General features: G+C 38.7%; 1 protein-coding gene across 1 annotated transcript in view; it reads left to right on the plus strand.

Annotated features, from left to right (window-relative positions):
* Positions 1 to 21,466, plus strand: part of LOC143425950 (dipeptidase 1) — a 115,348-nt gene extending 93,882 nt beyond the window's left edge. The window contains exons 6-13 of the mRNA XM_076899043.1: positions 115 to 247; positions 6,364 to 6,514; positions 10,743 to 10,812; positions 14,999 to 15,175; positions 19,822 to 19,906; positions 20,643 to 20,718; positions 21,015 to 21,153; positions 21,238 to 21,466. Of these exons, the coding sequence (XP_076755158.1) occupies positions 115 to 247; positions 6,364 to 6,514; positions 10,743 to 10,812; positions 14,999 to 15,175; positions 19,822 to 19,906; positions 20,643 to 20,718; positions 21,015 to 21,153; positions 21,238 to 21,327 (921 nt within the window). The 3' untranslated portion in view covers positions 21,328 to 21,466. The remainder of the gene's footprint in view (positions 1 to 114; positions 248 to 6,363; positions 6,515 to 10,742; positions 10,813 to 14,998; positions 15,176 to 19,821; positions 19,907 to 20,642; positions 20,719 to 21,014; positions 21,154 to 21,237) is intronic.
* The last annotated feature ends 3,914 nt before the right edge of the window (positions 21,467 to 25,380 follow it).

Raw genomic sequence — 25,380 nt, forward strand, 5'->3', positions numbered from 1 at the left:
CCCCTCTCGTTTCCTACTTTTAACATTAAAAGTTGCGCACGCTTCCTTTTACATGGTTTCACGCGAAAATAAATTTGCGAACTGTTCGTAATGACCGTTTCCACTTGTTTTTAGTTTTGGTCTGCCTACGTTCCATGCGGTGCGGCACAGTTGAACGCGGTTCAACTTTCCTTGGAACAGATCGACGTGATCCGCCGGCTCGCCGAGATGAATGCTCAACACTTAACTTTGGTTACTTCCGTCAAAGGTGAGCGTCCCAACTTGATTTCACGATCAGTCCTTATATGCAAACCGTTGATGCAGAAAATCACCGTTTCGTTTGTCCATCGAAAATAGGGATTCCATTTCGATACTAGTAGTTTTGTCAAACAGACGATTCTTGGAACAACTAAATGCCCCTTTGGTTAGATCAATTCAGAATTAATGAATTCGCTTTGCGTCCAAGTCAAAGGAAATAATCCCATTAATTTCGTTAACAATCATGCATGTTTCTTTCAACCTTTACCACCTCCCATCATCCAGTATTTTATATATTAATCCATCATTGCAAAGTGTACGTCATACATAAAAAATTACAGAAAATTAGATTCGCTCAAATTTAACGACGATGTGCAAATGGAATGGAGTTGCATAAGAAAAAAGATGAAAAATGCAAAAAGGTTAACGTCTCTAAAAGTTAGTTTCGTTCAGGACCTGCTAGTGAACTCGTCAAGTAAGGCCAACTTTTTTTTTCTTTACGCGAGACTTATCTTTATCACGGATATCCTAAAGCCCTGGGTAGGACTCCGGGATATTACACCGGACTCCTACCGGCTAAAACACCATGGTGACCAGCTTCAGAGCTACTGGTGGGAGGGGAAAACTCGAAACGTACAATTCCCCCTCCTAAGCGCCAGAGAGGTCTGAACAATACCCTTTCCGCTCTACCCAAGGCGACACCGAAGCCGTTGCCATTCCTAAGGGGTCGTGTACGATGACAGAAATCGCGCGAATACACCCCCGCCCTGGACGACACCTTGCGGAAGGACGCAGAAGGCCACGTCCACTGAAATGGACTTCTCCGCGCGAGGAATCGTCCCATCCCGAGCCGAATAAATCATCCAACCCGAACGCTTAAGAAGCCCGTACCGTGGCCAGCAGGTAGCCGGCAGACTACGGCCTCTGTGGATCTTGTTTTGCTGGCGACCTTTTTCTCTTTTTCTTTTTTTTTATGACCCTTCCCTTTTTCTTTAACTGAAATGCACACTTTTTTCCTCTCTGCTCAAACCTCATACAATCGTATACTACTCTGCTGTCCTGTACGAATGGCCGATTGTGTTCCATTTGTGTTATATGGCGCCCTATGTGCAGCGCGATATTCGACAATGTAACCGTGATGAGAACCCGAGTGCTACGATCGGTTAAGAGTTCGTTGTCCTAGTTTTTCTCTAGCTACTCCAGGGGAGAGGTTACGAAATCGGTGCAATGGGCAACGATCCAGATCCATCCTAGATGTTGTTTTTGTTTGTAGCAGAAGTCCTCGTGGTGGAACAGAGGGTGTGGAATTACAGGGCCTCGTGTTGGTGAATAAGTGTGTTCTACACAAGAGGGCCCTTGTTCGAGAAAGAAGGAAGGAGAGGCGCCAGCGTTTTATCCTGGGCCTGTCAGTCAAGACTCATAGCTCTAGGAAGTCGAAAGGGCATGTTATAGTAACCGTATAGTTAACCGAGTACTAGAAGGACTATGTATAACTATGTATAACTACGTATTTACTAGCCATAGTAACTACTTTACCCTCGAATTCAATTTGCGGTATATTCCTAAGAGGGAGCCGTATATAATTTATTTCGATTTAATTCGATTCACGTCCACAAAGTATCGCGTGAGAATATTAAACATAACCGAGACTTTCTTAGAGTACGTGGAGTGGTGGGAGTCCCAAAGAAAATTGGAACGTAGAAGAGTGAGGTGTACCTAACGGTCGTGGCAATATTTATCAGAGACGATTCCCCAAGGTTGCTATAAAAATAAAAAATGCAGCTTGATATCACCAAGAAAGAGAAAAAAATCCGAGATTTACGTTCCGGGAAAGAATAAAGCACAGATTTCGGAAGAGTATGGCCTGCGATTTATAATTCTTTATTTCATGAAACTGGAACTCTGTTACGAAATGAAATGTTGCTTCGATATTCTTTCCTACTTTAATGATTGTTATATTCTTCTAATGCCGTCAAAGACTTATGCGTGTATGCGATTGTCTCATTAATTCAATTAATTGGGTTAAACTATTCATAAATTAGGTATTTAAAATGTATGATACATCGAAACTCGAAAAATCAATTTATTATTATAGAGTAAGGAAAAGTTATATTTTCAAACCAAAGTATCGTGCAATGGTATTTGTAACAATTTTCTTGAAATAACAATAAGTAAATGAAAACAAAGAAAATTGTCAAGTTTAAGATGTTACTAGTTGTTCCGCTGGTAATTAGATTGCTAGAATCGCGTACTAACTGCAAGTAACAATGGATGCAACAGAAACGGTAGAACCTGGAAGGAAGTTTGTTCTCGGGGAAACTCGAGGGGACAAAGGAGACTAGTATTAATTGCTCGATTTCTCTGAAGCAGTATCATTCGAGAGGAAAGTTTTTATTGGTTCCAACTTGAAACACCGTTTCACGGTGTCGTAACTTTACCGACAGTTGAGAAAAATGTTTGCCTATTGGATGTCTAGTTAATCGATAAAATTATCTTCGTGCAAAGGACCCTATTCAAAAACCATATGCGTTTGCTTCAGAGGTTAATAGTTGTTTAACTCCTTTTTTTAGCAGGGCAGGAATGACGACTTTGTAATTATTTTGTAGTATTTCATTTTTTACGTAGGAAAAGCCTCTGTCAAGAATGAAGATATCACCAGGTTTGAAAAAGTTCTTAAACCAATCGGTATTCATAATAAATCTAAAGATATCTGCATCAGATACTGTTGCTGCCCACAATTTATTTGGACCAAAAACATCCAATATATAACCATTCCTAGTTACTGCCAGCATCGGTTTTAAAAAGTTCTTTTTTTTTTACCACTATACGTCACTCTTTGGAAGCGATAATTCGTACTTTTATGCAAATAAACATAAGTACCATCCCATATGGTGATTATTGCATCATCATCTTCATTAATATTATTTATGCGACGAGAAATTGCCGAAGTTTATCTTTTAATTTTGTCCGTGTAATATTATTTAAAAAATGTAAGTAACATTAAATTAAAAAGTATTTTTAAAAACGAATTCTTCCTAATACAATAATAATCTCAATCTCCGATGATAATAATTTTAATAATAAGTCACAATATGTTAAGAAAAGCATTTATTTTGCTCGAATTTCGCGTCCACAGCTTGCGCATCGACACGAATATTATGTTATAACTTTTAAACAAAAAGTTTCCCCAGGGTAAGATTTATATCACTTAAAGAGCATAAAATGAGCTTCCTATACTGAGTTTTTTGTTAAAATCTAGGGATAGCTATTTTGGGAATAGCAATTTTTCGCAATTTTTCACTAACCCGAAAACTAGAAAAAAGCATAAAAAGTGACTTAAAAATTCCGAAAAAAGAAAAAATTATATAGCATTCGAAAACTTAATTTTTTTGTGATTTTTTGACGCAAAATTCAAGTCGATATCTTTTTTTAATCAAAAGCTATAGCCTCCGAAAGATTTCGCCAAATGCGTACTTTGACCCCCTCCCCCTCCCTTATTAAAAGGCCCGACAGATAGAGACTCTGGCAATTGATGAGACACATATAGATCTACAAATATGCAAAGTTTAAACAAAATCGATTGGGGGCGAAAACATATGGTTTTTGAATAGGGTCCTTTCAGCGTAGCTTAGGCTTTCCGCTATACTTTCGAATCGTTAACGAGCAAAATATTCTAGCTTAAAAGCTATTCGATTTGTTCGTTAAGGATCGCAGCAAGAATTTGATGAAACTAAAATTTTTTCTTCTTACGGCGTATTAATTAAATTTTAATAACAGGCAATAAAAATTTCAAACAAAAGAAAACGAAGAAAAACTAGAAAGGAAAAAGATATTCTTATTCCCTTCGCATTATGATTATAATAGTGTTACGTTGAAAATACGTTCAAATTCCGGTAACAAGCGGCCCCGAATCACCAATTACTTTTACGTTCAGTTTTCGATCGGTACAACAATGCGCGAGTCCCGAATTTTTCGAAACACAAAATTAGTTCTCGAACCAGAAGTTTGATAATTTTCGAAAATCGAAGCCAAAAAGGAAGATAAGAGAAGAGAAAGAGAAGAAAAAAATAAAAACGAATGACTCTATAAGCTGTGAGGAAACTTGTAAAAGTTTCGGCGACAAGTAACTCGTGTCGGGATGCTGTCAGCCATTTTCATAAGCCGAAGAAACTCTACCAACTATGTAGGAAACCGAATCGGGGTCACGAAAGAAACATTCAGCGGGAAGTCAGGGAACTGACTTTTCGCTTGTCTTTTGAGCCTCCGCGCGCATTTCCTTCAATTCTGTGCTACGCCGAACAACTCAATGCGGAAATCATTACTCGGGAAACGTAACGCGACTACATATTTGCAGCAATGTATACAATAACGTTCTATAATCTTATAATATCGCAACATGAAACATTTTAACGAACCGAGAATTACAATTTTCATCTTGTACTTAATCAAAAATTTAATCAAAAAGCAAACAAATTATGGAATAGAAAATATCCTTGTAACAGTATTGTATTTTTCATTAGACTTTAACGATTTTTTTCTGATAACTGTAATTTTTCTGCATTTTATAAGCATAAAAATGACATTGAAAAGTGTACGCACGTCTGTCCCCGGAGGACTTGAATTTTTTAGCACAAGACACATTGCTGTACCTTGTTTCAATGAAAAGTCACAGCCATTCCTATATGCTTCGCGAAATACATTGCAGTTTGAAATTAATGGAGACTGATGGAAAAATTAACATAACAAATCAATAAATCACACCTGTGACTACTTATGCGCAAAGTTTGACACAATTATGTCCCGAGTAATTTCACACGCAATTCACGACTAGCGTCGTTTCCTATTGGATAGTATATTTTTGCAGTAAGTGTATATTGGTTGAAATAGATACCCGTTGAGTTGGGTGAAATAACGAAAAATGATTAGAAACAAACACGATTTTAATTATCTGGATAGAAAAATGAACGCGCAGATATTACCGGGATATTGCCCTTCGAATTCTGTCGTCACGAATTCCGACGCGTGTTTACGATGCAACAAATGCGAAGCAAGGATCGCATTGTACATGCGGCGTTGCTGAAAAATGAGAGGTAGACATACGGGAAATGCGAGCAGAAGGGGACCAAGCCGGCGCAGCGTGAAGCTACAGAGGGTGGAACGCCTTGTTGTAAAACTTCTCACGACAAGTAACCCGCTCCAGAAAGCTGTCAGCCATTTTCATAAGCTCGAGAAACTCCGCCAAGTGAGAAACCGAAACGAGGTCGTGGAAGGAAAGGGGCAGTAGGTGGAATAGGCACTGGTTCGCACTGGAACCACTGGTTAAGCTCCGCGAACACTTATGTGACCAATCGACACGGCACTTGGGGAAATAAAACGGAAATAGAACGTATCGAGAAATTAAATTACATTGCGCTACGGAAAAAAGTAACGTTTTGCGTTTCTTTACACATTTGTAAAGATCTTTTGTAAAGTTATCACAGGTATTATTAAATATATTAAATATCGTATATACTTTGATCTTGTACAGACTTCTAACACTTCTAACATGATTTTCATCATTTTTTTTTTCATACATCTCTAAGTATAAATAATTTGACTGTTTTGACAATATTAAATACTTATTAGTAGTAGTTCCGTTTGTTGAAAGAGATTCTTTCAAGATACAAAGAAATTGAATGAATTTCTTTTCACGAAATCGTAACAATGTCTCTCTGCTTCCCTTACTCTCTTATAATATTACCGCGCAATATTTTCACGTTGCGCGTTAATTTTTTTAAGGGATTAGCGCAGGGTGCACTCTGAATATGCGAACATCAGCCTGAATTTTTTCGATCGCAGAAAGAAGGTTCAAAAATTGCATATATAAAAGAGAATCGAGGGAAATGCAAAATACAGAAACTGATGAAATATAACTTCCATATTTACTTGTTCTTTACTCTTTGCTTGATTTGAATGATCTAGTGTCGGAGCCCTGGCGGAGCCCGTTCGATTGGTCTGAAACAATTTCTTTGATTCCGGATCAGTACACGCCAGAATAAATAAATATTGTGAAAAATATCATTATTCGTTGTAACTTTCTTTTTAGTAGATGTTGTTGTTATTATTATTACTATTTCATATGCGTAGGTCTTATCGAGGCGCATCGAGAAGGGAAAATCGCAAGTCTTATTGGGGTGGAAGGCGGTCACTCCCTAGGGAATTCCTTAGGTGTTCTCAGGACATTTTATGGCCTGGGCGCGAGATACCTTACCTTGACGCATGCTTGCGATACTTCCTGGTGAGTATACCCCATACCACTTTCGAAATATCAGAAAATCTAAGGATAAGCTAATGCACAACATGTAAATTATTATAATTATTTGATTCCGTAAATTCTAAATGTATCGCAATAATGTAACGTTCCGCACACAAATTGCCAGCATGCCTAATATAATAAATTTTTATTATAATTGGCTCTCTGTTATTTTCTACGATATCGGTCCATTAATTATCTATGAAAATATATTTAGTAGAGTGCGGCTCGCGATGAATCGATAATCCATTCGAGAAACCAGAATCTCCGAGCAATTTAATCATCGGTAGGATTATAAATATAACGCGATACACCAATTCCGTAATGGAAATATTGTCAACGCATCATCCGGGTGATTTAATTCAGAGCATTATGTGTCGATAAAAGTTTGACAAAGACGTTACAGAAATGAAAAGCTATAATATAATATATACATATATACATACATATATTATATTGTATGATGCATGTAGAGAATATGGACTGAAAAGGGACACGAGTTAAACATCGACGAACCGATAATCAGATGATGAATTGATTTCGTATGAAAATACCCTTCCCCATCTCAGTTAATCGTCGAACTTCAGAACTTCCCCCCTTTCGTTGTTTCATTAACGACGAGTACTTTGTACCGGATCGTTACACCTTGCTTTGTATCATCGGACTATCATGGAAGAAAAACCTTTCCACACAGTCGATCAGCCTGAAAGAGCTTGAAGCAATCTAAAGGCTTGGCGCACGGAAATTCTCTCCGTTTCAACGATTTCAGCACCCTGCCAAAACCTACGTTTACGTCTTATGTTCGAAGAACCGGACGCGGCCAAAGAACTTTGTTTCGAAACGGAACGAGAGAACTTTTCTTTTGTTCGACAATCGTGGTCGAGTACATGGCCAAGTAGGGCTCGACTTTATTCACCGCGAAACAAATTTTTAACTCGTCGAAATGGGAAATGGTTTTCGGATGAAGATTCACGTAAAAGTAGTTTTCATTAGAGCTAACAATTAAAATTCAAACGAATGTTTCGATATGATATGTTATGTGTAATACAAACAAAATGGTAAAATAGTTGGCGATATCTAAAGAAGTTGAATCGCGACAAAATATTCATGAATCGATCTACATCCCAATAAAAAAACAAAGGCAGTATTGGCTTTAAATACATGTTAAACAAGCACTCGAAAACGGAAAATGTCTAGCAGATTAGGAAATAAAAAATGTCTAACTCCCTTACAAATATACAAAATAAAACGTATAGAGAACACTAAGACGTGCCTACTTAACTTTGCTTTTAAATGAGATGAGTGCAGATGTATGTATATGTATATTCTTGTTCTCCTTTTCACCTGAGAAAAAAGAGAGGAAAACACATCTTAGGCCAGCCGAAAGCGCGCGTCGACCTGACCGTGATTCTTCACCAATTTAAAATCCTTCATGAAACAAGACAACTTGACACACGACGCAGTTATGAATGGAAAATGAAGAAAACGGCCGAAAGGCTTCGTGGTCCCTTTTACAAGAATTTGACCTTTCAAAGAATTATGTTTCAGCATGGTCTTCCATTGCATTGTGAAAGTTTACGGGCAGCTTCCTTTTCAATCGTTATATTTCAACATAACTCTCGAGGCTCGCCATATACGGTTCAATCTCCAAAAATCTACTCCCGAAATCGGCCATGCTCGAACCTCCGAGAGACATAGGACTCACTGGTGGAACAATGTCGAAACGCGGCAGAAATGTGAATTTCTGCACCGTTGTAAACAAGACTTTATTTTACGCGACTCTTCAATTCAATCGGATCCTGGTTGTAGGAAAATGTTCTGGAAAGGAATGATTGAATCCTGAACAAGTCGCATTCTCTACATACCAATTAAATAAAAAGTGCTAAGAACTAAGTTATAACTGACAATTCGGGATTATATATTATATTCGACTATTGCTCGTCTTAAAACCACCCGTTGAAGCATTATACTACATTATTACTCCAATAATATTATATAACAAAATTAAGAAATAGCAAAATTATATTTACGACAGTACAATGGATCGAACTGTGAAAACCATACCGAACAGTAGAAAGAGTGAAATAACAAGTTCCTTTTGGATATTAGATAAGCTATTATATTCTATACTATTCGGCATCAATTTTACAAAGAATACTGCTTTACCTCGTTTCGCGAAGCTAGAAAGTTTAAAGCGTGACCGTAACACAAGCTGCAATACTTACCGTGTCGAAAGATGACCATTAACACGTTCACGCCGGCGTGACCCACCGGTGGGTCACACTTGACTGTTCCGTGGGGCGGCGTGACCCACCGGTGGGTCACACTTGACTGCTCCGTGGGGCGGCGTGACCCACCGGTGGGTCACGCGTTTTCAGAAAATCAGTCGTTTCTTCAGACGAACCACTTTCCTCCAGATCCATTTTATCTATTGTTTATAAGGGCAAAAATTCAAATATATTCTAACCGCCTCTGTAGAAGAAAAGATAATTTTACCTTCGCAATAAGCGAGTTCAAATTCGCAACGATATTGCCCCGCCCCACGAAGCCTAACGCGATAAGACAGTCCCGCCTCACGCGGAGAAACGTAGATTTTCGCCCCGGCGTGAAGGTGTTAAGCCAGAATAATTACACGAACCACATGCTACCAGGCCGGAATTTATACCCCCGAGAGAGTTGCGACGAAGGGCGAGCACGGTGTATCCGTTCGAACGGTAAATACGAACTTACGACGCGACGCGGCGGCAAATATCGTTGTCCGTAACTAACGGTTCGAGGTCCGAGGTATCGGACGACAGTAACCGCCGACCCGATTCAGTCTCGCTGTTCAATCCTTACCTGCTTTGTGTGTCCCTTGACGCTGTGCCTCGTCCCATCGTAAATAAGAACTCAGAATCGCGTTCTACTCGACAAATCTCTCTCCCGATGCTACGTATTTCTCTTACCAACGAGTCGCCTAATGCACCCTGCTTCGCACTGGGTGCCACAGGTAACGAAAACTACAATAGATACACATCCAGGAGAATTCCATGTAATCGGAGGAAGTTCGTACGTCCCAAGAAACCCCAATACGAAATCTGAAGAAAAAGTTCGACTTCTGATGACCTGATGAATTTTTGACCTGTTCTGCAAGTTGATAGTGGTCTGATAGCAATTATGTATACGTATGGAATTTTCATTATCTCTCTCTCCCTCTCTCTCTTTAAAGTCGATCCATCTTTCATCGTTCCTCTCTTACCAGTCGTATTTCTCTCCTGACCTCGTCGTTCAAACAGATACTTGCCGATGAATCGGTACACGTCAAATACTTGTACAAGTTGAAGTTTAGCGTTATACCCACCTCCCACCAGCTTCTTATTCTTGCGTTCCTCTTGTATTAACAATATTCCTTAACAATATTTTGTATTTTAACGTTTACCTGTATCGAACGATATCTCTTAAAAAACTACGCCGATTATCACCAAGTAGTTCTTATCGTGCATCAATATTCGAACCGTTCGGGAAAAGGCCTAACGTCTCGCATGCAAACTGCGTTCTTGATAACTTACAACGTCTCGGCACCTTTTCCTCGCATCTCTACCTTTGTCTTCATTCACGGTGGCTCGTGGGAACGGGGGATTGCCAAGAGGATTGAATTTCCCGGAGTTAGCGATGACGACGCGGCGAGGTTCTCCCTGAAATATTTCAGCGAGACGACACAGCACTGAGGCGGCGAGAATCGACCGAAGGAGAAAGATTACCGACTCTCGACGGTCGGATGAAATTTTCTACAGCCTCGCGAGCCATGAGACGATCTCCCGGCCTTCCTCCTTTGCTACCGCGTGAATCACTTTACGACTTTCATCGAACTGTTCTCAGCGACAAATTATATGGCAATTTTAAATTGATCCGAAATATTACGTTCATAAGCAGTTCTTCCTTCTATCTTCGAAGCTGACGATATCCTTGCTTTTTCGTTAATTTTTATGAACATATTTGCGCAGTTCACGATTGAGACTAGCGCTATTATATTTTCGTTTCAATGCTGTTTACTGATTATTCTATAATATGAAACTCTGAATTTTTGTGAATACAAACGCAGACGTCGACGGGGAATGTTATCGGTGCTTTCCAGTTTATGAAAAACGAACTCGCGTAGATTGAAAAATTATTGAATTTTCCGACAGTTTTACATGCGTGAAGAAAAAAGTTCTAACGGACATTTTTTTGGCAGGGCAGTCTGTTCGGTTGGCGAGACGAACAGTACCCAGGATTCGACGCCAGGTCTCAGTGAATTTGGAAAGGTGAGTTTCGGCAAACGAAATCGTCATATCTATTGCATAATAATAATAATAATAGTAAGAGAACTGTTCAATAAAATTTGATAAGACAGATTTGTCTTTCGTCAAACACCACCCTGTAAAGTCGCCATTTCTGTTTTGAAATCACTAGAATTAAAAAGCAATTTTATACACAGAAATGAGTAAAGAAATGCGGAACCAAACTTTTTCACTTGAAATCTCCTCTTCAAAAAATCTAGTTTAAACATTTGTCAAGTATTCGCGAGTCTGCCAAGGGCGTACGTACCCCTGACAGATTATTGAAAATCACGCTTTCCTCGGAAATGAGACCTCAAACACGAAACTTGTAACCTTTATAACCTTTATAACCTTTACTCTTGTATTAATTTTACGTACGGGATAATTTCGTATTAATATATTATATATGTATATCGCTCGTTCCAAGAAACGTTGCGCGGCATGTCGCGGATCAATTTCAATTCCACTCTTAGTTAAACATTGCGTAACAAAAATATATGCACAGCATTCCCGTTAAAAAAATATCAATCTGTGTTTTATTGGATAGCTCTCTCGTTCATACGAGTAAACAATTTCATATCTGCAAAGAGTATATTGCACTATACTGCCATATACTCCGTGCTCGTGTAATGTGAATTTCTTTGTCGAATTCAATTATAACCGAGAGGAGATTATAGAAATTAGCTATTTATTGGTGGTGAATGAATAAATTGAAACGTTCTTTAAAAAAGCATGCACTGTTTAATATTCCACTGGATATTGTCTGTAGTACTGAGAAAACGTATGGAAAAGAAAAACGTACATATATAATATTAAAGAAAGGACGTTCGTCTCTGCAGTAAACTTAATATTTACTAACCGTACCGGCCTCGATGAAAGCAATCAATGACAACGCACGCTCTATTTATGCAACGCCTATTCGTTCTTCGCGAAGTTATGAGAAGGTGGCTCAGTTTTAATAGAATCTCACGGCGAAGTTTCAAACGTTAAAATAAAATCGATGAATTTTCCAGTGTAATTTTCCGGCATTCGTTGCGCGAATCCCGATACATCGGTGATAAAAAGAGAAAGGGGAACATCCCGTGAATCTCTTTCTGAACAGGGCCGAGGAGGAGACCGAGCATTTTTATCGATCTTGCGAAATTTGCAGTCTCTCGATGGTAGTTCTTGTTGCGCGATAAAGAAGGGAAAAAAAAGAGGTAGGATCGTTAGAAAAATGAAACAACCTAAGGGAAAGAGGTAGAGAAAGAAAGAGGTTGGAAACACAGAGGAGATACAAACGGGAACGTAAATCAAATAAACTATCTCGGCTATCGTCCCCGTCGCCCTCTTACTCCCCACCATCGACCTCCTCTCCTACTTCTCGAATCTTACCCCTTCGAATTCCCCTCCTACTTTTCTGGATGTTGCTCTTTCCCTTGCTTCCTCTTTGTTTCTCTACGTTCTTCCTTCTTTTCCTCTTTTTCTTTATTTCCTCTCTGTCATTTATATGCACACCAACTACGTCTCTATTATGTTTATACGCAAACACGAAGCCACATTACCCAGGCATACCTCGATTGTTCAAGCGCACCGTTGACTTTATATTGGAACAGTGTTGGTACAAAATCGTTATTACGGAGGGCACACGCCAACGCTGCCAGACGATTTACTATAAAACTCCACTAATCTGAGGATTTCAAAGCTATTCCGATTGTCCCGTTCCTTTTCCCGCCTGCGACCTTCCCTATCACTTGCATGTCACGACGTGGATTGAAAATGATTTCGTGATGTAACCCACTCGCCGAAAAAAGTTGCCTCGTTTCCTTTGTAAGCATCTAGCGTCGATGTGAACAAGATAATTTAGGAATAAATAGTTCCGCATGCGATTAGAAAAATGATACTAAAGTTGATCAGAAAAATAAAAAATCATCCGGAGAAAATCCTGCCATCACGTTCATATTTATTTCTACGAACCACCATGACTTTTACAAAAATCGTATTCTGATTTCAATTTGAAAATTCACTTTTCATTTTTAGCAGACCGAACATACTTCGAGAAACAATTTCGTGGTATATTTTCTCGATCTTCTTTCTACTTTCTTCTACAATTATCCGACAGTTACAAAAGAAGTTAAAACAAGCTATTATTCTCAATTGAACGATATATATCGGAAAAGTTTTATGTAGAAATGAAAAATTTCTCAAAACTTAATTACTTTCGACGCTTTCATGTAGGTAATTAGTGCGAGCATACGTTTAAATGCGTATTCAACACGTGGTAAGAGCGACTGCATAGGAGAGTGATGGCTTTTATCGATGGAAACACCTCGTCCTCGTTGTCTGTTTATACAAAATCGCACGTGTCGGGAAAAGAAAAAAGCGAACATCACTATCTTCTCATTAAAGGGAGGATGTGATCACGAAAAAAAGACGATGTCCATTGTGTTTCTTCATTTCTCTTTGCTCGTATCGACGTCCTCGTCTATGCATCGTGGCTTTTTTCTTCAGCTACTTCACCTGATAGGAGAAACGGCTGCTTACAGCGCCGACTAATGTTCGCTAGTCGATGCACCGAGGTTTGATTCGCTCCATCTGATATTTTTCACATTTACTATTCCCCGTTGTCCTAGTCTCTTTCCCCTGCAATTTCTGATTTTTCCTCTTCCTGCACTATCTAATATATTGACCCATTTTCCATACCACATATACCAATCAATATGTAAATGATCCTGATCATCTTTCTTAATCAATTATGTGCATACTAATTAGCTCTTCCGACATTTCAGAGTAATTACCTACTCGTACTGTTAACGCATTCTCCAATTGTACGAAATTGCTGAGCTGCCATTATAAATTACCAGAATTTCTTTTTTGTAAGTTATATTTGTGAGTTCCGATTCAATTAATTACCTGTGTTTCAAGGCATACGCATAAATGTACCATTCAGATCTTAGTGTTTCTATAACATATTTGAAATATTAATTACCAGATGTATCGGTAATCGATGATTCCTGAATAATTTAACCTTTGTCGAAACGTGAAAGGCTTAACGCGAGGATGGACATGTTCACTAGCGAAACACAGGCAGTATTATATAGGCAGTTAAGTTTTACGAGTTAAATTGGAGACGGTACATGAAACAGAACAGATGGAACGAAGAGAAAGGTGAAAAAATTGGTGATAATGCAACAATTGGTTTCTGCTAATTAGAAGAGTAGGTGTACGTATGCGTGCATCTCGACGAAATACGCGGCTATCCTTTATGCCCATTGATTTCTATAATTTTCGTGGCAGCCGACTAATGTAAAACAACGAGCAGCGCGTAGCCCCCGGAACGAGATTCGAAATAAAGTTTTCGCTCGCGGCTGATGGCAACGGAAACTGCGAAATCACGTAATTTCTTTAACAATGATAACCGGTACGAAAATTTGCATTCTAACCGTATCCGCGAAATTACACGCGAGTTCAATCGAAAACGCGTATTGAAACTCAAATCCCCCCTACCTTCTCCCATCGATCGATCCTTAACTACGTGACAACTATTTATTAACAGAATTTATTCTGCCGAAGGCGAGAGTTAAATTCGTGACACGTGGTACGATACACATTCTTGAAATTATTTCGCGGTGCAGCAGCGATGTGTTTACTTAATTAGCGTTAATTTTACCAATGAATTTATTATCGTAGAACGAGCAAATAATTATATGCAGCACGGTCGAAGAGTAAGAATTAATTAGTTACTAGGGACTTGTAGGTAAAAAATTTAATGTGTTTTTATAAAAAAGCTGATATTTAGACACGCTGTTTAGATGCAGAGAAAAAGATAATGCTGCATAAATACATGACGTAGATATTTGAACGTGTTTTGTTGCATTGAACTTTATTGCTTTTCCCGTGCAAAAAGCACGATCTCTTCATAAATCGATGGTTAAACTGTTTATACGGGTCAAATTAAGTCTATGGAATAAAATTTTATGATTTTCTTTGCAACTTTGAAGGGGGGAGGGGGAGGTTACAAATGTTGCTCTGCATCTAAAGTGGTTACGTCCATGGATAAATTACGAGGGTGCGAAATTACCCCATTGTTATTCAGTGAAAAAGTTTGTGAAGCGTGCTTCAGTGAAGCCGTTTTGAAAGGAAATGATAAGAAAAGCGGGAAATATGCATATTATTTCTTGTTATTTTCCAGGCAGTTGTCAGGGAACTAAACAGACTGGGAATGCTAGTGGATCTCTCTCATGTCTCGACGAGGACTATGAGAGCGGCCTTGCAGACGACGAGGGCACCGGTGATTTTCTCTCACAGCGCCGCCAGAGCACTCTGCAATTCCACTAGAAACGTGCCAGACGACGTGCTTAGAAATCTGGTGAGTTTCCATGAAACCGCATCGACGTGGAGAAAAGCTGTACGATGGTAATGCGATAAGATACAGCGCGGCTAGGTTAAACCAATTTTGATGCTTCCTTCTCCCGAATTCGATTTCGATTTTTGTTAACCGTATGTTTACAGTAATACATTCTACGCTTTTAAACAACGTACAAAGTATATTCGAGGAATATGAATTTTACAAGAAAAACAAGACTCTTACCTTTAACTGAAAGCTGCAATTTCCCGTTTACGTTTTATATTAAAAGAAAGAAAAAGAATTAAAATTTGTTTAAAACTAAAATTCCCACGGAAAATCTTTCGCTTGATTTTTACAAGTAAAATTTACAAAGTTAAAACACGCTCCATGGAAAGTAACCCGATAAGCTCGTTGGCCATTTCTCTAGTACATAGAAACTCGAAACAATAAAAGAGACAATGGCGTTTCAATTAGCAAACGAAGTAAACTCGCAGAAAAGTACAAATCGGAGGATAGGTCACCGTAAAGGAACGAACGAGAAGAATCGTCGTATTATAGTAGCAAAATGTCGCTCGCAGGACGTGTCGTAAACAAAGAGGAAAGTAGGGAGAAAGGAAGAATTAAAATGAATAGAGCAAGTTCATCAGGAGGCGCCGCGACGCGGTATAAGAGCGCATCCGTTGAGAGTGCACTCGACGCCTGCACAAGTTGACGCAACCAGTACAACCTGGCTGCGGAGTGTTGCACACGAACGAAGCGGGCTTGACCAAACCAGAAAGTGTATACGCTACAGCAAGACGAAAAAATTTCTCGCTCAGTATGTACATTTATATTCGTTTATTACATTATATTATATTATAAAATCCTCTCATCTATGATTCACGCAGCACGCTTGGTACGTAATGTGTGAGCGCGAATGCATAAAATTCGCATCGAATGCAAAAAACTGACAAGGAACGTAAAAATTCTGACATTACAGTTACGGGGTTTTGTGCGTCTCGTTGGAGGAGACACTACAGTTGATACTTTACTACGACGAATAAATTTGTTCAGGACGAAGTCGTAGAATTGCAAAAAATACAGCCGTTCACGTTTCCTCTACCATCCCTTGATTACCGTGGTACGGTTGAAATATAGTCCACGTATAATTCCGAAGAATTTTCCAGCAACAAATTCTCCGCTAGAGAAGAAGCAAATGAACTACCGGAAAAAAGTGATCACGGTACACGGTGTTTCCTTCTCGGAGATGAAATTAATATATAACATTAATGATATGATCGTATATAATATTCAAAAGTACGCCGTTGTTCAAGATTTCACGATGGTTCAATCGATTCTCGAAAAAATGACAAGCCTCGTGTGCGGAAAAAAAATAATGGAAAATAATTTACTTCGCGCGTAAACAGGGTAACAAATATAATAAAATTGTTAGCGAGCATTTCTGATGTAATCCATACTTAACCCACTACCCGTCGACGGAGCTTTTTGGGTCGCTCGATAAATTTGAACGTTTTAGTTGCAGTTACCCGGCCGGTGCATTGAAAGTTGCCAGAATGCTATTGACTTTAATCCTTTCTCGAGACGACAAGCCAAACGTTCGCCGCGTTCACCGACAAAAAACAAATTAATAAGAACGAACTAACCGTGAGACGCAACGGTAAACGAATTGAAGCTTTGTAATTACGAAATAAACAGATTCGAAACGTATATTTATTATCCTCTATCTCTTCCTGTTTGATCAATAGTTTTGAACAGTTCCGCATAGGTGGACGCAGGAATGTTCCCGATCATCCCGAGCTTTCCCACCAACAGCTCGCACGTGTCGACAGGCAAAAAGATTATTTGATTTTAGTTCAACAGACACGCTGCTGGGACCAGATCGAGAGCTTCAGAAGTTCTAAGTTTACTTCTGATCTCTTCCCCTCTCTCTCTCTCTCTCTCTCTCTCTCTCTCTCTCTCTCTCTCTCTCTCTCTCTCTCTCTCCCTCTCTCTCTCTCTATTTTCTTCCCCTTCGTTAAGTAAAATTCAAAAACAGCTGAAATACAAACTGAATGGCGAAGAAAGCGCAATGAGTTCGTCCGTTGAACGTGTTCGTTCCGCGTAAAAGAACCGAAAAGGAAAAACGTACGCGTGAAAAACGAGGGAAATTCGAAACGAGATCGAGCCGGAGAAACTCGGAAAGATAGATCTAGGTCGAAAGAGTATGTGTTCAAAGCGGCATGGGTATCGCGCTTCGAATAATGGTGGAAAAAATCGCGCGAGGATACTCGTATAAAATAATATACGAGCCTAGTCAATGAGGCTGGTAAACAATAGTTATGCCGAGAATTCTGTAGCATTAAATTCGAATTACAATAGGGGACGGCGGATGATTTATTCGGTGGAGAAGTCAACTGGCCAATGAGAATGGATAATCTGTTTTTAAAACGTTGCCTTCCCGTGCACCATAAACACTCGGGAAAACAATTATCCAAGTATTTACGAACGTTCGAACGTTAAACTTTTCCTTTCGCCACCATAATACTCTCCCCCTATCTGGCGGAGTTCGCGTATGAACGAGAAAGCTGAATAATTAATACACGACGGAATGTAAATCAGGAACGGGGATGACACAGATTTTTTTCACTTTGAAATAAGCTTGCGCGATAATTCGCAGATTTCCGTTTGACAGAATTTCTGCGACCATCGAATTTGCAAGCGATATCGAATTAACGACAGGACAGCAGATAAACTAAACGATTAAACCTGGCGTGCAAAGCTCGATTGAAATTTAATCCCACCGGAGTCCTGGGTCTGTCAATCATCGGTACCAAAATGACAATTACTTCCCATCGATGCTTGCAATTGATCTATTAATGTAGGATTAAATTTTGAAGGAGAACTGGATACCTCGATTCTCTATAGGATCACGCGTTTATAAACACGAATTATTAGTTCATCGTCGAATCAGGAATATTAAATGGACCAGCGTCAGATATGTTATAAGCAGTTGACGATAACCACAGAAATTTTCATTCTATGTGAACTAAACAGAAATATCAAGAGTAAATTAATACATTTAGAAGATGCAAGAGAAAAGAAGAGAAAAAAAGCCTGCAAAAGAATGCAATTAGTCCAATTAAAATCCGTCGAGGAACTGGTTGCTACGAAGAGCAATTGCAGCATTTCTTATCTACTTCGCTGGTACAATCAACTGGCTGTAACTCGATCGTGACAAAGCATCAAGGGGATGAGTTACACCAATCATAGGCCAAACGATGACCTGTCTGGTAACAAGTCATTAGCTGTGCCACACTGCTGGCCCAATTAACGTCAGGTACCTCATAGTTTAAGTCCAGTCAGGTATCGAATAGACAGCGGGGCATTGTCCCTTCTCGTTTGGCAGATTCAATGATTTTCGATAGGGCAGAAAGATAAAAAGGGGTTCTCGAGTATTTCGAGCTAACTCAAACGGCTAACGATTGTCCTTAATTGTCCTGAAATCGGCAAATCTTGATACGTCCGATGGAATTGAAGGGACATTAAAAAACAACGTTTGTCACTAACCGAGACACTGGAAACATTGTAGTAATCTGCGTTACAGATTAGACGCATACAACGCGTGACTATAATTGAGGGATCTCGTAGGTTTAAGTGCACATTCATTGTCAAGATGCTTCTATGTACGTACTCCAATGCGCCCCATTTCTAAACAGTGTTTTCACTTCCACGGGACGTGCGCTGAACCCCTGACTACACAGATTACTCGACCGCAGCACACCTGCGCGAAGCGAGGAGTCTCGCCAACGCACAGGGTGAATTCGCTTGCACCAGATCTAACCCTTGACGACCGTACACATAAACTATAATAATTTCATCGGTCATTTACTTCCTACTAACCAAATAATATGGTAATCCCACTCTCTCCTATTGTAGATTCCCAATATAATGAATATACGCGGATTGTTATACAGTAGAATCTCCGAAAATTATGCGAATTAATAGGAAACTCTGTACGGCATACTGTGAATGCATTATCGTGACGTCAATCTTCATATATGTGACACAGTAAATTGTATATTAAATTGGTTTGCGTTTGGCTAGATTAAATTAATACTGTAACCATAATCTGAATGTTAAGCAACACACCCTATGCATTGCAAACGAAGGTGACACTGACAGACTTTTAAACAGGAAATCGTTACGAAAACTTGTATCCTTGAAATTCGCAATGAAAACCGCCGATTTGCTTGTTAATCTGATATCGAGCGCGAGCAGATAATACCCCATTTACTAACGCCGTAAAGACATAAGCATAAAGGCAAATGGAAATAAATGATTTCGATGGCAACGAAGTCGTTTCCGCTTGTCTTTCGAAAAACGACCAGGTAAAATCAATATGGGAAGCTACGAATGCGCCCTCGGTCCGAGCAAGCGCCTAGTACATCGAATTTCAATGGGCTGCAGTTCCAATTGAAATAGTAGAATATCCGAAATTATTCGTTTAATTAGTATTATTATAAAGTACACTGCTTTGGTACCCCAAATTGCTAGAGAAAAAAGAGTTACTCCTTATTTCATTTGAACACAATATTTATAAAAAATATTCTAATCACTTTGCATTGCGCGAATAATATTGAGAATTGTGTAACCTTGTAGTAACTAAGATTAACGTAACATGTTCGCAGGCTAAAAATGGCGGTGTGGCAATGGTACCGTTTTATACATACTTCATAACATGCAACAGTACAGCCACCATAAAAGACGTTATTGGTACGTAAAACATCATCGTCGATATGTTATTTTGTTGCTATCGAAAGCAATAGATGACCATCGAGTAAACTGTATCGCGATTCTGTGGCTAGAAACCTGATTCCGCGCCTAACGCGCGAATCTATATGTTTTATAAATTGCAATTGTGAATGATTAAGTTTCAGGTAATTTCAGATCTTCGACTTTAAATGTTAAACATCAAATGTATTTCTTTGTTAAGCCGTTTAACCAAGCTCTCACAATTATCCAAATGAATATTTCTAAACGGTAGTGATCAAAATTCAAATGCGACGAATACACGAATTTAGAAATTAGAAAATCCAAAACAATCTAAACTGTTAAAATGCCAATTACCACCTTAATTATTGTATATTTTGTTATTTTAAATACCTTGTTCGTATTGGCAATAACTACTTATAACTAGCTATTCAATACGAATTGGACAAATAAAATAAAAGATTTCTATGTTTATAATAGTGATTTTTCGAGGGCTCTGAAACACATTTACTTTTGTTCCATCGCGTTTGCATCGATTAACGTTTGCGAGACTAATAAACAGGCAAACTGGGACTAGAAACTAACAATCAAACAGAAACGCAGTTTCATTATTAGAAAATATAAACGGTAACCATAGTGCAGGTCAAAAATAAATACAATAGTATTATATTATAGAATGAACAATTTAACGACCAAGAGTGTACGTGTGATTCTAGTAAGAGACACTATGCTGTTTCAGCACACATTAATCACATTCGAAAAGTGGCGGGGATCGATCACGTTGGAATAGGAGCTGGTTTCGACGGGATAAATTTGTAATTATCACTCTCTTTCGAGTACCCTCCATGGAACACGCATTCAGAGAATAATCATTACCGATGCTCGGTTCAATGAAGCAATTAGAGGCGCGCCTCTATGCGCGGGGAGTTCGTCAGCAATTCACGAGAACGCACAATGAACACTTAGTGGCGAAAGTGGTAGTGTAAATCGTAAAATTGCTTCCATTGATTCGAGGCTGTTAAAACAAATTACATTTCATTGTCGAACGTCTATTCTCTGAATGGCAAAAATCATTACCAACAACCGGTGCGATTATCGATGCGCTTTTCAGTACTCCGACCGGGTTGGAGGATGTCTCGAGATATCCGCAATTGTTAGCTACCCTGTTGGAGGATCCGACATGGACGGAGGACGACATTAAAAAGTTAGCTGGCCTTAATTTACTGAGGGTATTCGCTAAAGTTGAACAGGTGAGTTGTAAGAGTTTTCAGAAAAATGATATAAAAATGGAAACTTAAATAATCGTGTTTACTTGAATGAAATTGTAATTTCAGGTGCGCGACGAATGGCACAGGGCGGCAGTTTTGCCAGTGGAGAAGATCAGTCCACCTGACAATTCAGCCTGCGTCTACGGAGCATCCTGATCTTCTTTGAGGTCATTCACAGCAGGATTTCTCGATTTTATACGATCACCGAAGATTCGACACATCTTATGGAACTATGGGGTTCGGTGAACGCGCAGACTGATAACATCAATCCGAATTTTCAGGAAGCTTACAAGATCGCGTCTTATGAAAAACGAGGAATTCGGATATAAAAGCTAAACGTAGGTTATCTTCAGGACAAGTTCAACTTACTTCGTCACTTCTCCTCATGAATTTTGCCCTTGTCAATTTTACGATTCTGTTTGTCAGTAATTGCATTTGCAAGAACGTGTCTATGTGACACAACGCATAACGATTGATTTGCTGCTATCTTAATAGCTGGATACGTCCGTCCATACGTATATGTTCAGCCACTCACAGAATTAACTAATTAATTCAGAATTATACATTTTATTTCCTTTCATTTTATACGAACTTTCGTTTCGTTTCGTTTCGAATTTAATTATTATAAATACACTTATATATGGAAATCTGAACTCGTTTTGAAGATTCGTAGGTGAATATTCGTAAGCGTAAGAAACAGCGTTCCTCAATGAAATAATACCATATATAATGATGCGGACAATCGAGGCGGCCGAAATGCTTGCTAAAAAAGAATTTATTTCGAACTGGAATATTCGTATAGAGAAGTGTTCTCCCGATATAATCCTGATAAAATCCAATAAATGTTTTTCGATACTTCTACCATGGAGTAATTATAAAAGAATTTGAAACGACGAATACAAGATGACACGCGTTCAAATGTTAAACGGAGAATCAGTTTACGATTTAAACATCCAACATAAATTTGTCTTTTCTAATTCGTAGCTGCAAGCCTATGCGTATCACTTTTGATACAGAGGAGAACGATTAAAATCATTATCAATCCATCCTTACTTTTTCTCCTTTTTCTTTTAACGTAAAGTATGTATCGTCGAAATGTATGTCCCCTAAAAACTGCACGCGATCATATCAATGCTTGCTCCTCAAGTTAGTGTGAACTGTTGACACAAGTGCGCTTAAAACCAACGAATTAAACTGGGGAAATGTTTATAACGTTTAATTAAAAGTTTTAAAGAGCAGACCGCGCGAGCGCATATCTGCTTGTATTCGATTGTTTCAAGCTCTTACATTTGCAACGGTAGTAGGATTCAATCTTATATGCGTAGACTGTCAAGTTATCATTAATTAAGAAGAAAAAAGACTCGTTCGTCGTTTACCGAGTATTCTCGACCTTCGACTGACATCCTTATATCTTACGGTTCTTATAGCGTTTATTATAACGAGGCTTTTATTACGCACGACGCAACTATTTCACACCACTGCTTGTTCATCTCCAAGGCGAAACATCTCGTTAGAGCTGCTTGTATCCGTACATCGATAATATTCGAATATCCAATTATCTTACATATTTATTGGTCTGTTATTTAATTATCATATTTTTATCACGATCATTTTATATACAATGTAGATAATATACTATTACACTATTTCAAAAGATACTTTTGTTCGAGCCAAATTTTTCTATCTCTACTTTTTCTACAGAACATTGAATAACTAATCACCCGATCGTATTCGAATATTATTCGAATGAGAGTAACGCGGCGAAACTTTAACAATCCGGATAAATTGGCAGGATGTCTATTTATTACGCTCACCGATATTAAACACTGCCAAACCACTTTGTACCGGGTGATTAAACGGCACAAGAGAAATCGTAAATTGCGAAAAATCCTTTCTCGATATAGTAGCTGAGACGTAGCAATATACTTTTAGTCGGTAAATCGTGAAAGCTGATGCGAACCGAGATACTCGAGGATGAGAACACGTAGGAACTACTTCTACATATCCAGAGAAGAAAAAAACTATTTGGAGATGTTGCTTAAATTGTCAACCATGTTATCTTGAATCTATTCTGAAACAATTGGCGTGGACAATTGACGAAAAATACCAAAAGGAGGAGAAGAAGAAGGTGAAGGAGAAGGAGAAGGAGGACCGAATATCGGATCAATTACTATACTGCAAACACTGTACATATGTAAGATCGCGCGTTGCGTACATCAAATATTACACCGATTTCCCTAGCGTTTACTCGAGGACGATATGATTCTCGCAAGTGTCTTTGTTTTTTCGTAACGACGTTTTTCCACTTCGACTTTGTAATACCACCGTGACAAGTAATATCGCAAATAGGTGAAAAAAAGAAAAAAGAAAAAAAAAGAAAAGAAATAGAGAAAATAAAAAGTAAAAAGGGACGCGATAAAAATAGAGAGAAAAGAAGTTGCGAATAATTCCGAGAACTAGCATAGATTGCCCTAGCTTGTATGTACGAACATTTCGACTTTTCTTACTTTTTTCCGACGCGGGGAACATGTACGAGAAATTTTTAGGTACCTGTAATTAACATTGTTAACGACTATACATACATATATTATATAAAGAAACCAAGGCGCCTTCGATCACTCCCAACACCGTTCTACGAGCTCTCGGTAGAACTGTTCCCGTGGAAAGGAATTAACAAACGTTTCCCAGATATCAGTTCAAGGTCTGATCGTAGCGAACAATTTTACCGACGTAGCACGAAAAGTTTCGCGATCCTTCTATTGTATTATATTATACAAATCCATTCAGTTTATACCCGTTTTAATTGCTACGAATACACGTGATTATCATTTCGATGGAGTGCAATGCCGTGTTAGAAATTCTCTCTAAACGCAAAGTGTTCTTCGTTAAAAGTTCATATTTCAGATTGAATGAGTATTATTAACGTTAATAGTTCAGTAAAGTAGAGGAGAAAATTTTCGCGCTACATCGTCGAGATTTTTCCTATCTTCGGCTATCTTTAATTAAAATCAGACCCTCGTGAATAGGGAATAATTATTAAATGACTAATGACGTGCGCAAAGTGAAAAGTAACTTGAGTAACGATCGTTAGCGAAAACTTTTTTCCTCGAAACAAAAGTACGTACGCTTGCGTTGCCCTCTATGTTGGCAATGATTACAATTTACAGATTGACGAGCACAATTTATTGTCTACCGATAAAATAATCTTAGCGAAACAGAGCAGAATCCTGTTGAATGAACTTTTAGCAGCAATAACACTGATTAGCCGCTACGTAGCGAACGCGATTAAGTAGTGTGAAAGACCAATAGGACGATATTCACGATTTCTAATTCAAGTAAAGAGTAAGTCTAGCGCGTTAAAATATCGATTGAGTCGATTGTTTGAGGAATAATTTACGTTCGGTAGAGGCTGTAGAATTTCTCAAGAAGCAAGAGAGAAGAGGATGCAAAATTTACATTTCATATCGTTCGAATAATCAAAATTTCCAATTGTTTCACTTTATTTGTTTGGTTAGAAAGGAACGGAATATAGTTCTCGAACGATCGATTCAATGGCAGTACCATTGCTCAATACCATTGATCGTGACATGGAAATGGAAACAAGACTCACTCTTGTGACTACGATAATGTTACAACCACACGGCTCATAGAATTATTCACATGTAGACAAAATGATACGGTTCTAGTTTCGTGTAACCGCAACGGTGTATACTTTGTATAAGGAAGAAAAGAAAAGGGAGAAGAAAAAGCAGGAAATCTTTCCTTATTTCCTCCGGGCGGAAAAAAAGGAATAAAAAAACATTGACCGAAGACGGGGTCTCGGTCGTGGTCGCGTACGATGCCGAAAAACAAATTCATTTCGAATCGACTCGTCAAGAGCAAATTCTAGATAATCATTTTCAGCGTGCATGAGTACGAATGCAAGTGGAATAAGAAAAAATGTCGTAGACAATGTAACAAAGCAGGAATGTGGAAATGTTGTGAGAAGTGGCCATTTCCGAGCGTTTCAAGAAAATAGAACGGGAAAATAAATAATCGTCTCCTTCCGTTCGCATATAACTGTCGATTCGAAACAAACTGCTTAAAAAACTAGCTCATGTTTATTCGTTTATTCTCTACGTAAATCGCATTGACGGGGGGTGTTCATTTTCTTGAAAAGCTCACATGCCAAAGAAAAAATCAGTTGAACGTGTTCATTTTCTATGAATC

Source organism: Xylocopa sonorina, chromosome 8 (genome assembly GCF_050948175.1).
Source record: "Xylocopa sonorina isolate GNS202 chromosome 8, iyXylSono1_principal, whole genome shotgun sequence".
Taxonomy (NCBI): domain Eukaryota; kingdom Metazoa; phylum Arthropoda; class Insecta; order Hymenoptera; family Apidae; genus Xylocopa; species Xylocopa sonorina.